Raw genomic sequence first — 14,452 nt, forward strand, 5'->3', positions numbered from 1 at the left:
CTAGCTACTCAGGAGTCTGAGATCTGAGGATCACGGTTCAAAGCCAGCCCAGGCATGAAAGTCCGTGAGACTCCTATCTCCAAAAACCACTAGAAAACCGGAAGTGGTGCTGTGGCTCAAGTGGTAGAGCGCTCTCCTTGAGCTGAAGAGCTGAGGGACAGAGCCCAAGCCCAGAGTTCAAACCCCACGACCGACAAAAAATAAATTCATTTTGCCCCTATACTTCTACAGCAAATGGCTAAACAATCACAGGATAACTTAATCTAATGATTTTTATTGTATTTTCAAATGTCATTTATGTTAAAATGCAAATTTTTCTGTTTCTGAAAATTGTAGGTCATACTAAGCATTTTAGTTCCACCTGCCATATTAATGCTGGAATATAAAACCAAGGCTGAAATGTCTCACATCCCACAATCTCAAGATGCCCATCAGATGACAATGGAAGATAGCGAAAACAACTTTCAAAACATAACCGAAGAGATCCCGATGGTAAGAAAGTGACATTCCATTGTAAATATGTTCATTGTGAATCAGTATACAATAAATATATGTATGTATTTTTATTTTTAGGAAGTGTTTAAAGAAGTAAAGATTTTGGACAGTAATGAAGGAAAGAATGAAATGGAAATACATATAAAATCAAAAAAACTTCCAATCACACGAAAGTTTTATGCCTTTTATCATGCACCAATTGTAAAATTCTGGTTCAACACGGTATGTTTTTAAATTGTATGTGCATGGTTTTTGTCTTGTTTTGGTGCTAGGGGAGAATGATGGTTTTTAAAGGTCTGTTTTAGGAAACCTTTGGTCTAAGAGTCTATACTCCTAATCTTGATCAATAAAAATATATTTTTTATTTAGAATAAGTTTGGCTTTCTTTCACATCCACCTTACTAAGTTCTAGAATGACATATTAACATAATTTTTTTTTTTTTTTTTTTTTTGTCGGTCGTGGGGCTTGAACTCTGGGCCTGGGCACTGTCCCTCAGCTCTTCAGCTCAAGACGAGCGCTCTACCACTTGAGCTACAGCGCCACTTCCGGTTTTCTGGTGGTTTATTGGAGATAGGAGTCTCACGGTCTTTCCTGCCCGGGCTGGCTTTGAACCGCGATCCTCAGATCTCAGCCTCCTGAGTAGCTAGGATTACAGGCGTGAGCCACCAGCGCCCGGCTATACTAACATAATTTTAACTGGAAATAAAAATGTACTGAACAGATAATTTATAGCAATAGGTCTTTCCAAGTGAGTAACAAATACAAAAATATAGAAATAATGCTGAAAGATTTACCAACAGAAGCTGTTTTTTTTTTTTTTTTTTTTGGCCAATCCTCTGGCTTGAATTTGGGGCCTGGGCACTATCCCTGAGCTTCTTTTGCTCAAGACTAGTGCTCTGCCACTTGAGCCATAGCACCACTTCTGGTTTTTTCTGTTCATGTGGTACTGAGGAATCAAACCCAGGGCTTCATGCATACTAGGCAAGCACTCTACTACTAAGCCACATTCCCAGCCCCGTCTTTGTATCTTATAATGCAAATAATATAAGGAAGTTTCTTAATAGTTCTATTTGCAGTGCTGATGATAATAAAGAGTATTAATGATGTGCTTGATTACCTGCTATATTGTTATATTGACTTTTCTCTCACTGTATAGAAAAATGAGTTACTGGCATACTACAGAGCATATACGCATGGGGGAATGTCAGAATGTGTTGTATAGTTATTATAAACTTCTAGTTGGCTCTTTATGTCAATCTCTCATTCTCTTCAAAGTGGACATGCTATATGATATGCATGATTATCAGCCCCCACTTTGAACCAGGGAATGAGTCTTAAGTGAAGGAGCTTTGGACTCCCTATTCCCAGGAAAGGTCTCTCCATGTTTCTCAGTTGTTTTTATTTTTGTCTTTTTTTTTTTTTTTTTTTTTGTCGGTCATGAGGCTTGAACTCTGGGCTTGGGCACTGTCCCTCAGCTCTTCAGCTCAAGGTGAGTGCTCGCTCTACCACTTGAGCTACAGCACCACTTCCTAAGTTGTTTTTATTTTTATCACTATTGAACAGTTGCCTAAAACTACAAATGGCTTTGTGCTAAGCTAAGCATTTCAGAATTTGTTACTTTAGGGCTGGGAAGGTAGCTCAGTGGTAGAGCACTTGCCTTGCATGCATGAGGCCCTGGGTTCAATTCCTCAGCACCACATAAGCATAAAGAAAAAAGCTGGAAGTGGCGCTGTGGCTAAAGTGTAGAGCGCTAGCCTTGAGCTGAAGAGCTGAGGGACAGCGTTCAGGCCCCACAACCGGACCCCCAAAGAAACAAAACAAAACAAAAACAGAATTTGTTCCTTCAGTCATTGTTTTCTCACTCCCTCTCATGCCCATTAACCTGAGACTAATTTGTCATTTCCTTCTCACTATGAAACTTCTTATTCTTCCCTCCTACGTGCTGGTAATGTGTATTTCAGTTATCTAGTCCCTCAAATTCTATCCCAACTAGTAGAAATAATGTGGGGGTTTTCATATTTTTCTCATATGAATGGCTACTTAAAAATAGCCAACCCTAGGGGCTGTAGGAATTTCTATTTTCTTTTTCCTTTATTGTAGCCCTAGCCTACCATAGTGCTCAGATAAGTTTGTGTAATTCATGAAAATGTCCATGATAGTTTTGCTCTGTTACTAACTTCATTTGTATGACCTTTATGTCTTTTTTTTATTAGCTGGCATACTTAGGATTTCTGATGCTTTATACATTTGTAGTTCTTGTACAAATGGAACAGTTACCTTCAGTTCAAGAATGGATTGTTATTGCTTATATTTTTACCTATGCCATTGAGAAAGTCCGTGAGGTATGTGTTTAGTTTGTCCTACCAGTAACTTACTGTATATATGGAGGATCTTTTTCTTTCTTGCTTCATTATAAGAATATATGTGGGTATGTGTATTTGTAATTCCAGTGGATGGTAAAATTATAGAAGTATAGAACATGGGGGATTGTGTGTGTGCGTGTTTCATTATTTAGAGACTGCTTTGCTAATTTCTGTATGATCAAACCCCCATATAGGTAAGATCTTACATATTAATACAGTGCGTTATTCCTGTAAAAATTGGGCAAAAAATAATGTTTTTTGTTAATTTTTCTATAGTCAGGTTACTAACAATCACAGAGTTGTGATATAGTACTGTCCCACATTTATAACACTAAATTAGAAGGTATTGTTTAATTGTACAATTACAAAGGCATTGTTTCAGACTGGATTCTATTTTTTTAGCAGAGGATCCACAGGATAGTAGGACATGGCTCTGTAAGGAAATTCACCGTCTTAGATAGGATTTCATTCCATTAGTGGCACAAAAGGAAGACTTTAATATTTAGAACTTAAGTATTTTAAGTATTTAAGCTGTGAATGTATCATTCCTCTCGTGTTTTCTATTATATTCAAGAGAAATAGTGTATGTTTTAAAATAAGTTAGATACAGCAACATAAACTATTGAATTATTTAATTTCTGCACATATGGTATCTATGAATAATACTCTCTTAAGTATGTCTAACTACCATCTCAATTTAAAATAAAACACCTTTTCAGCATTCCAGGTCTACAGAATTGTTTTATGGGACTGGGGATACTGCTTAACTGATAGGGCACCTGGCAAGTGTGAAGCCGAGTATTCTAATTCAAGATTTTGGTTTCTTAATTATGTGGTCTCAGTGGAGCAGGTCATTGATTAGAAATCTTTACCTCTGCTATCTTACTTTTGGTTTATTATATGCTTCATCAAATACCAAGATAGCAGATTAAAAGCACTTTGAAACATTAAAATGTAACTAAATTTCTATGATAATGTAATGAACATTGTATGGTTTTTGTTTTGTTTTGTTTTGCCAATCCTGGGGCTTGAACGCAGGGCCTGGCACTGTCCCTAAGCTTCTTTTTGCTCAAGGCCAGCACTCTACCTGAGCCACAACACCACTTCTGGCCTTTTCTGTTTATGTGGGACTGAAGACTTGAACCCAGGGCTTCAACATGCTAGGAAAGCACTCTATCACTAAGCCTCATTGCCAGCCCAAAGCTGTATGTTTTATAGGAAGAAAGTGAAACTTGTTTAATCTTGTTAAACTTTCAGATCTTTATGTCAGAAGCTGGGAAGATAAGCCAGAAGATTAAAGTGTGGTTCAGTGATTACTTCAATGTCAGCGACACAATTGCCATAATTTCTTTCTTCATTGGATTTGGACTAAGATATGGAGCAAAGTGGAACTTTGAGAATGCCTATGATAATCATGTTTTTGTGGCTGGAAGATTAATTTACTGTCTTAACATAATATTTTGGTATGTGCGTTTGCTAGATTTTCTAGCTGTAAATCAACAGGCAGGACCTTATGTAATGATGATTGGAAAAATGGTAAGTTGAGAGCTGTCTGCTACTACTAATGGGTTTCATTATTTTCTTGAATTTTTAGCATAGTTTAACTTGAACCGGTGAATGTCTGTTAGTTCATATTTATTTGGTTTCCTTATCATTTCGTTAAATTTTTTAAAATCAACATAGGAAAAACATGTTTTGTATTATCTTGAAATACTTTCATTTTTAAAATACTATTTGCCAGTATACAGACAAATAATGAAAGCAGGAACTATATGTATATTTCTTTTAATCTTTACTGCTTATAATCTAAACCAGACCATGTCTTCTAGCACCTTCAGTAGGTAGGTTAGTAATCTCTTTCATCATAACCAGTCTGGCTTGTCTTCAAACTATAGACTAGAGTGATATATCAAAATGCAAATATTGAGTATGTCACTTCTCTATCTTTAAAGTTTTAATGATTTTTGCCTTGTTCCAAAAGATCAATGTACTAAGTTAAATCCACAAGTCTTGCCTAGTTTTACCTCTTGTATGTCTGCTTTACTGTCCTTCTCTCATGCCTCTCTCCCTCCCTCCTTCCTTTTCATTTGAGATACTTACACAGAATCACAAGAAAGAAATCAATCCTTTGGACCCTTTTGTTTCTTCCTTGTTTTCCTTTAAGCCTATGTCATATATTATTACCTTTTCTTATCCTATAATCCCATGGATCTTTAATTTTTTCTTTTTAAGTAGGCTATAGTAGTGAATGCCTGTAATGCCAGCTGCTTGGAAGGCTGACACAGAAGGATCACCTCTTGATTTTTTTGAGATAAGGTTTTGCTCTGTAATTCAAACTGGCCTTGAACTCTCAGTCCTCCTACCTAGGGAGTGCCGCAAGTACAGATAGGCACCACACCATGCCAGCGGTCTCTGTGCCTAGTCTTTGTTTTGTGTGTGCCAGTCCTGGGCTTGAACACAGGGCCTGGGCACTGTTCCTGAGCTGCTTTAGCTCAGGGCTAGTACTCTACCACTTGAGCCACAGAGCCATTTCTGGCTTTTTCTGTTTATGTGGTACTGAGGAATTGAACCCAGGGCTTCATGCATGCTAGGCAAGCACTCTACCACTAAGCCACATTCCCAGCCCCCCATATCTTAAATTATATTCTTATTGCATTATTTATCTTCTTTATAGACTGTAAACTACCCCAATAGTTTATTTCTCTAGTACTTATTCTAGAACCTTTACATACTAGTTTCTCCTTAGTAAAGATGTACTGTTTAGATGGATAAAGCAATTATAAGTAGAAGAAGCTATATAAAAATGCTGAGTATTATTGTTTTGATAGTTATGTTATCTAATTTTTCTAACCTTAGCGGCAAATCATAAATGTTAGTCAAATACTTTTTTATGTTTATTATTTACTGCTGTGCAAGACACTACTGAGCAATGCAGTACAGTTCCTGACCTTTATAAAGTCACATTTCTCTAATTTGACTTTTTAAAAATCTTGTAATTTTAAAAAATAGTTTTGCAGTCTAGCTTGAGGGCTGTCCTGTACAAAACATTTTTTATTTACTTATTTTTTGCCCATCCTGGGGCTTGAGCTCTGGGCCAGGGTACTGTTCCTGAGCTTCTTTTGCTCAAGGCAAACACTCTACCACGTGAGTCACAGCGCCACTTCTGGCTTTTTTGAGCAGTTTGTTAGAGATAAGAGTCTCATTCATGCCTGGGCTGGCTTCGAACCATGATCCTCAGATCTGAGCCTCCTGAGTAGCTTGGATTACAAGTATGAGCCATTGGTAGCTGGCTCTGTATAAAATATTTTGGGAAATCGTATGAGCCTGTTTTGTAACAGTCCAATTCACTGATGACGTAATGTTAGAGCTACATGGGAAGTAACAGAGCAGGTGTAGAAAGGCACAGCCTGGCTGGGACTGCCTGTGGAAGAAGGAATTGATTGTCAGGTGGGGTAAGTGTGGTAGGCTGGCTCGTGGCGGACATTGCCAGTTAGTCTAAATGCTTAGAAAATGAAAATACACTAAAACTACTGGTTTCCTCCTCACATTTAGTATTTTTATTGTACCTTGACCACTCCTGCCTTTATTGTCATTGTCACAGTATATTCATTTTAAAACATATTAAATAGATTGGTTTGTTTTTTTTTTTTTAGTTCATAGTAAAGTGCACATTTATTGCAAATGCAATCTTGATTCGTATGAGGGTTTCTCCCTACCTAGGTTAAAATTTATGAATGAATATTATGTGTTAACGTGAGAAAATACTCTTTTAGAAAGTAAATAATGAGAATTTGTATAGCTTGAATAGGAATTAAAGATAGAAATATTTTAAAGCATTTTTTCTCAATTTGAAATCTTGCATAAGGTATAGAGCTTATGTTTCAGTGAATTATTACGTGGTGAGTCAATTAGATTATTTTCAATTTTGTTGAAGTAGAGGAATTACTAACTACCTGACTTGCAAAATAACTTGTTACCCAAATATTCATGATTTAATCTATTGCTTTGTTGCTTTGTGTTTTTTTTTTGTTTTTTGTTTTTTTTGGTCCGGTCGTGGGGCCTGAACTCTGGGCCTGGGTGCTGTCCCTCAGCTCTTCAGCTCAAGGCTAGCGCTCTACACTTGAGCCACAGCGCCACTTCCGGCTTTTTTCTTCTTGCTTATGTGGTGCTGAGGAATCGAACCCAGGGCCTTGAGATGCAAGGCAAGCTCTCTACCACTGAGCCACCTTCCCAGCCCTTGCTTTGTATTTTTTACTTCACATACCAGCCACTAGTTCAGGACACTTGTTAAATACACCTTTGTTTTATGAAGTAAGCAAAGGACAATTAACAAAGACAATGTCCAAGAGAGTCTGCTCCCCCATTATAAAAAAACTTTTAGAAAAGGGTGAAATTCATTTCCTAAATCTTCCCATGTGTCTGTACTTTAAAAGATTCTCTATCTCAGAGTTGGCAAATTCCAGTTTGAACAAAATTAATACAGTTCATTATAGAGATAAAAATACTAATGACTTGCTTAGCTTCACAGATTTTTTTTTCTATTTAAAATGAAAAATTCCTTGATATTAAGGTATATACAGTATTAAGATTTCCCTGAACAGCTGGGGGCTAGTGGCTCACGCTGATAATCCTAGCTGTTCAGGAAACTGAGATTTGAGAATCTTGGTTTGAAGCCAGCCTGGACAGGAAATTCTGTAAGACTCTTACCTCCAATAAATTATTCAATAAAAGTTGGAAGTGGAGCTGTGGCTCAAGTGGTGGAGCCAGTAGCCCTTAATGCAAAAAAAAAAAAAAAAAAAGCTCAAGGATACCATACAGGCCCTGAGTTCAAGCCCTGAAACCAGCACCAAAAAAGAAAAAGAAAGAAAGAAGGAAATTTAATACCATTACTAGGAATTTACAAAACAAAACTCAAAAGATTTGTTTTTCTATTCACATATTAGAAACATTTTTAAGATGTCAGTTGCCTTGTATTTTGACAATGTTTATTTTTTTAACAGGTGGCCAATATGTTCTACATTGTAGTGATTATGGCTCTTGTATTACTTAGTTTTGGTGTTCCCAGAAAGGCAATACTTTATCCTCATGAAGAACCATCTTGGACTCTTGCTAAAGACATAGTGTTTCATCCATACTGGATGATTTTTGGTGAAGTTTATGCATATGAAATTGATGGTAAGGATTTATAGTATTGTCTTTTGGTTAGTTTATATTTTTAAGACCAGATTGCATTGTTGGAAATATTTCTTGTTTTCTACAAAGTCAAACCTAAGTACCCTGCTGTGTATTAAGTAACTCAGGGTGGGGATTAATTGAAAATATAAGAGGTTTTTTTCGAATTTTTTTCAAGCATTGGAAATCTGACCTAAATTAGCTCAGACCAGGAGGCCACTTACTAGATCACATAGCAGAAAGTTCTGGAAAGAGTGGTCTTTAGGGTTGGTTAATTTGTATCAACCCTAAAGTGGTGGGCAAATAGATGATTATGGTTATTATTTATTCTCAGATAGTGTTAAAATAGGTCTTTTTAGGCTGGCTAAGTTTTGTGTTGAGTGGCTTCTTGGTCAGTATGGTTTTCATGGTGATAGTGTACTCTGTTTCTCTAATGCTGTATCTCCTGTTGTGTGGTTGTTACATAGCTTTAGCTATAGTTTCTCACTTTCCTTCATTGTTTTCTTAAGTCTTTACTCCCCTAATCAACTGTGAATAGAATAGACACCAGTTTATAAAACTTTAATGAAAGGCCATTAATAACATTTGTGTGCCTATCAAACCATTTAAAAGAATAATACAGCTAGCTATTATGAGAATTTTAATGATGAATAAATCACTAAGTATTACTGAGTATGCTGTAAATATTTATATGGAAATCTTCCCTAATTCATGATTATTTAATTCTAATCCTTGCCCACACTAAGTTTTCTATTTTTACCATTGCCATAGTAGATATTAAAGCTCTTCTCTTCCTTGTTTGTGTTTAGTTCTATTCTAGCTTCAGAAACATTGCAGGTCTAGTCACTTGATGTTTGAAAAGCCCTTTGGCAATTTCTTCAACCCTCTTGTGACACAGTATACCCATAGTCTTCACCTTTGTAAATTTTGGGGTTTATTATGAGTCTTTTTTTTTTTTTTGGGTCCGGTCGTGAGGCCTGAACTCTGGGCCTGGGTGCTGTCCCTCAGCTCTTCAGCTCAAGGCTAGCGCTCTACCACCTGAGCCACAGCGTCACTTCCGGCTTTTTTTTTCTTTTTTGCTTATGTGGTGCTGAGGAATCGAACCCAGGGCCTCATGCATGCAAGGCAAGCGCTCTACCACTGAGCCACCTTCCCAGCCCCGAGTCTTTCATACTTTTAAGTCTCAGATATTTTTGTTATGCAAATGTTATAGTGTAGCTGAATTTATTAGCAGTCCTTATACTAAACTCTGCTTCTATGACACCTATATACCCTGCTTTCTGGAATAAAGTGGCTGTATCTCATTTTTCCCCCCCCTAAAGTGTGTGCAAATGATAGCTCTATCCGTCACATCTGTGGTCCCGGGACATGGCTGACTCCATTTCTTCAAGCAGTCTACCTCTTTGTACAGTATATCATTATGGTTAATCTTCTCATCGCATTTTTCAAGTAAGAATTTCATTTTACTGCTTATTATAAAGAGATCATTTGATATCTAGTTCTACTTATTTTGAAGGAAATATTTACAGTCTAAAAATTAAGCCAAGTGCTGGTGGGTCACCCCTCTAAACCTAGCTACTCAGGAGATTGAGATCTGAGGATCTCAGTTCAGAGACATCCTGGGCAGAAAAGTCTGTGAGCCTTTTGTGTCCAGTTAACCATCCAAAAAATAGAACTGGACCTGTGACTTAAGTGTAGAGCCCTAGCCTTGAGCAAGAAAGCTAATAAAAGCCAGGTGCCCGGCAGCTCACACTTACAATCCTAGCTACTTAGGAGGCTGAGATATGAGGATCCCAGTTCAAAGTCAGCCCTGACAACTTCTCTAATTTTTTTAACCACCAGAAAACCGGAAGTGGTGCTGTGGCTCAAGTGGTAGAGCACTCACCTTGAAGAGCTGAGAGACAGTGGCCAGGCCCAGAGTTCAAGCCCCACAACCAGAAAAAAAAAAAAAAAGCTAATAAACAACTGGGCACCCATGGCTCATGCCTGTAATCCTAGCCACTCAGAGGCCTAGAACTGAGGATCACAGTTCCAAGCTAGCCTGGGCAGGAAAGTCCAGGAGACTCTTTTCTCTGATTAACCACTTAAAAAGCTGGAAGTAGAGGTGTGGCTCAAGTGGTACAGCGCTAGCCATTAGCAAAAAACAAAAACAAAAACAAAAACTCAGGGTCAGCACCCAGGCCTTGAGGTCAAGAACTAGGACAAGCACCAAAAAAAAAAACAAAAGTGAAACCCTAGTTGAAAAGTAACTAAGGAAAATGGTTTGGGAGCTACGGCTTAGGTGATTGAGTGCCTGCCTAGCAAGCCCTAAATTCAGAGCAAGGTACCACCAAAAAAACCCAAAAACATTACAATTATTTTTTCTGCCAATTTGAGAAGTTGCTATTAAAGTTCTCGACCACCTTTGCCTTAGTTTGTTGCGTCTGGGTGTTTTTTTCCTAGTTCTTTAGTTTTGTTGATGGAAGGGTTTACTTTTGAATCCTTATTTAGTAAGAAATATAGTAACATCTTTAATAATAATCCATATCTTAATTTTTAAGATGTTATTAGCTGATTTGTTTTATTTTTATTCCTTGCTCTTCTAGTAATGTGTATTTACAAGTGAAGGCAATTTCCAATATTGTGTGGAAATACCAGCGCTACCATTTTATCATGGCTTACCATGAAAAACCAGTCCTGCCTCCTCCACTCATCATTCTTAGCCATATTGTCTCTCTGTTTTGCTGTGTATGTAAAAGAAGAAAGAAAGATAAGACTTCTGATGGACCAAGTATGTACAATAAATTAAGCAGATATTTAATTTGATCCTTAATATTACACTGAAGGCTAAGTATTGATTTTATTCCAATGGCTTAGCTTCCTGCTGTCATGAAGGCTTTTGTTAAATTTGCTTGAACATAAAGGAATGTTTACATACAATCTAGTATCTGTAAAAGTAGATATGTTAAATGTCTCTTGGGAGGTGGCATGTCAGTATCTGTTTGTTAAAGTAGTAATATAAATTTTAACACCTTAGCTGTTCTACGAACCACTTACAGTGTTACTTAAACCATAACAATTTTAGTTTTTGGGTTTTTTTTTTTTGGGTCCGGTCATGGGGCCTGAACTCTGGGCCTGGGCGCTGTCCCTCAACTCTTCAGCTCAAGGCTAGCGCTCTACCACTTGAGCCACAGTGCCACTTGTGGCTTTTTTCTTTTTGCTTATGTGGTGCTGAGGAATCAAACCTAGGGCCTCAGGCATGCAAGGCAAGCGCTCTACCACAGAGCCACCTTCCCAGCCCCCCCCCCCCCTTTTTTTTTTGTCGGTAGTGGGGTTTGACCTCTGGGCTTGGGTGCTGTCCCTGTGTTCTTCAGCTCAAGACCAGCGCTCTACTGCTTGAGCCACAGCGCCACTTCTGGTTTTCCAGTGGTTTATTGGAAATACGAGTCTCACGGACTTTCCTGCCCGGGCTGGCTTTGAACCACAATCCTCAGATCTCAGTCTCCTGAGTAGCTAGGATTACAGGTGTGAGCCACTGGTTCCCGGCTACAATTTTAGTATATTCTATGTACTCTCTGAAACAAATCATCGTTATGTCAAATTCTAGGTAAGATGTTCAGTATCTGGTTTATCAAATTAATTCTTCAATTCCCTGACTTAGATACATGAGGGAGAGTAAGAGAAAGAGAAGAGTGTGTGGTATAGGAAAAGCTATTTAAAATGGTCTAGTGCCTAAAAGTACAGCAGTAAAACAAAAGAGCAATAATTCACCAGAACCTGAGTAATGCACAATGGTCATGAGCTAAAATTTGATAGACCTTATTGATAGTTTTTCCCTTTTCTTCCCTTAGAACTTTTCTTAACAGAAGAAGATCAAAAGAAACTTCATGATTTTGAAGAACAATGTGTTGAAATGTACTTTAATGAAAAAGATGACAAATTCCATTCTGGAAGTGAAGAGAGAATACGTGTCACTTTTGAAAGGTCTTGAAGTTCTTTATTATTAATTACATGTCAGAATAGATTTCATTAATGTCTCTTACACATGGTTAACTAAATATAAATCAGTCAATATCATGGTGCTTTTTCTCTTTTTTTTTCTTCTTTTAAAAATACAATTTTAGGGGTTAGGAAGGTGGCTCAGTGGTAGAGCACTTGCCTTGCATGCATGAGGCCCTGGGTTTGATTCTTCAGCACCACATAAGCAGGGAAAAAAAAGACACAAGTGGCGCTGTGGCTCAAGTGGTAGAGCGCTAGCTTTGAGCTGAAGAGCTGAGGGACAGCGCCCAGGCCCAGAGTTCAGGCCCCATGACCAGACCCCCCAAAAAATTTTTTTTTATTAAGGTGTTGTACAAAGGGGTTACCATTTCATAAAGTCAAATAATGAGTGTATTTCTTTTTGGACAATATTGTTCCTGCTTTTGCTTTCCCCTAGTTTGACTCTCCTATCCCAGCCCATAAGTTACATAGTAGTTTTTGTTATTGTTATTGTTGATGATGTTAGGCCAGTCCTGAGGCTTGAATTCAGGACCTGGACACTGTCTCTGAGCTTTTTTTGCTCAAGGCTAGCACTTTACCACTTAAACCATAGTGCCACTTCCAGCGTTTTCTGTGTACGTGGTACTGAGGACTTGAACCCAGGGCTTCATGCATGTTAGACAAGCACTCTATCACTAAGCCACATTCCCAGCCCCATAGTTCTTTTTTTAAAGGTGTTTCATACATGCTTTACAAGAACTCTACCATTGAGCTAAATCCCCAGCCTTATGGTAACTTTTTGACTGTAAGTTATAAAAGATAGAGAAGAGTTAATGTTCTTGAATATTCAGAGAGAAAAATGGAACTATCCTATGTATTTAACAACCTTTCTTTTTGTTGGTTTCCTTACATTCTGAAGCATGTGGTGTTTTTAAGTTGTAGTAGTGGTAGTTCAATGTATGCCTATTTTGATGAGAGGAAATGGAATTGCAACCCTCTAGAATAAAAAAAGAAAAAATTTGAAGCCAGGCACCAATGGCTCACACCTGTAATCCTAGCTACTCAGGAGGCTGAGATCTGAGGATCATGATTTTAAGCTAGCCCAGGCAGGAATGTCCATGAGACTTTTTTTTTTTTTTTTTTGGTTGGTCATGGGGCTTGTACTCTGGGCCTTGGGCGCTGTCCCTCAGCTCTTCAACTCAAGATGAGCATTCTACCACTTGAGCAACAGCGCCATTCCGGTTTTCTGGTAGCTTACTGGAGATGAGTCTCACGGACTTTCCTGCCCAGGCTGGCTTTGAACCACAACCTTCAGATATTCCGTAGTCCAAGAGACTCTTATCTCCAATAAAGTACTAAAACAAACAGACAAACAGAAAATTGGAAGTGGTGCTCTGGCTCAAGTGATAGAGTGCTTGCTTTGAGCAAAAGAAGCTCAGTGACAGTGCCCAGGTCCAGAATTTAAGCCCCAGGACTAATTTCTTTTTCTAATTTTTTTATTAATGTTTTTTGACACCTTTTTTTAAAAAATTGAGTTAGCATTATATCCTCTTAAACATGGGTATGCCTTATAAATAAGTAATAGCACTTTGTGTGTGCATGTGCTTGTACTTGTCACTTGGCTTTTTTGCTTTTGACTGCTGTTCTACCACTTGAGTCATTACATACTGCTCCATATGCCATTTTTTTTTTCTTCTGGTCGTGGGGCTTGAACTCTGTGCTTGAGCACTGTCCCTGCACTCTTCAGCTCAAGGTGAGCTCTCTATCACTTGAGCCACAGTGCCTCTTCTGGTTTTCTTTTTTTTTTCTTTTTTTTTTTTTTTTATAGTAATCAACAGGTTTTATTTTCTTAGAACTGAAATCACCTACTGGTTTTCAGAGCTAAACTTCCAGAGCTACAGTCTGCAATTTTTCATCAGAGCCCAAGAAAGAGGCAGGGGTAAGAGACAAGAGATGAAAGAGGCATAGAAAAAAACCACTAAGAAGAGACCTCTTCCGGTTTTCTAGTGGTTTATTGGAGATAAGAGTCTCACGGCCTTTCCTGCCCAGCCTGGCTTTGAACCGAGATCCTCAGATCTCAGCCTCCTGAGTAGCTAGGATTACAGGCGTGCGCCACCGGCGCCCGGCTCCATATGACTTATTTTTTATAACTTGTTTGGACGTTTGTAAAATTTCTCTCTATCGTCATTTGTTGGGCCTGTCAAAAGAATTTCTGTATTTTTTTTTTTTTTTCTTGGACAAGGGGCTTGAACTCTGGGCCTGGGCGCTGTCCCTCAGCTCTTCAGCTCAAGGCTAGCTCCACCACTTGAGCTACAGCACCACTTCTGGTTTTCTGAGTGGTTTATTGAAGATAAGAGTCTCATAGACTTTCCTGCCGGGGCTGGCTTTGAACTGCAATCCTCAGATCTCAGCCTCACGTGTAGCTAAGATTACAGGAGTGAGCCAACTATGGCTGGCTCTATAT

At 38.3% G+C, this 14,452-nt stretch overlaps 1 protein-coding gene across 2 annotated transcripts in view; it reads left to right on the forward strand.

The window, feature by feature from the left end:
• The window catches only part of LOC138804113 (transient receptor potential cation channel subfamily M member 7-like), an 84,241-nt gene that overhangs the window by 46,700 nt on the left and 23,089 nt on the right, over nt 1-14,452 (forward strand). For both annotated transcript variants that reach the window (XM_069988374.1, XM_069988375.1), the window contains exons 18-25: nt 337-492; nt 574-717; nt 2,710-2,838; nt 4,117-4,395; nt 7,860-8,034; nt 9,354-9,480; nt 10,617-10,801; nt 11,862-11,994. In XM_069988374.1, coding sequence (XP_069844475.1) covers nt 337-492; nt 574-717; nt 2,710-2,838; nt 4,117-4,395; nt 7,860-8,034; nt 9,354-9,480; nt 10,617-10,801; nt 11,862-11,994 — 1,328 coding nt within the window. The remainder of the gene's footprint in view (nt 1-336; nt 493-573; nt 718-2,709; nt 2,839-4,116; nt 4,396-7,859; nt 8,035-9,353; nt 9,481-10,616; nt 10,802-11,861; nt 11,995-14,452) is intronic.

This window comes from Dipodomys merriami, unplaced genomic scaffold (assembly GCF_024711535.1).
Source record: "Dipodomys merriami isolate MVZ:Mamm:240054 unplaced genomic scaffold, mDipMer1.0.p SCAF_357, whole genome shotgun sequence".
NCBI classification, from domain to species: Eukaryota; Metazoa; Chordata; class Mammalia; order Rodentia; family Heteromyidae; genus Dipodomys; species Dipodomys merriami.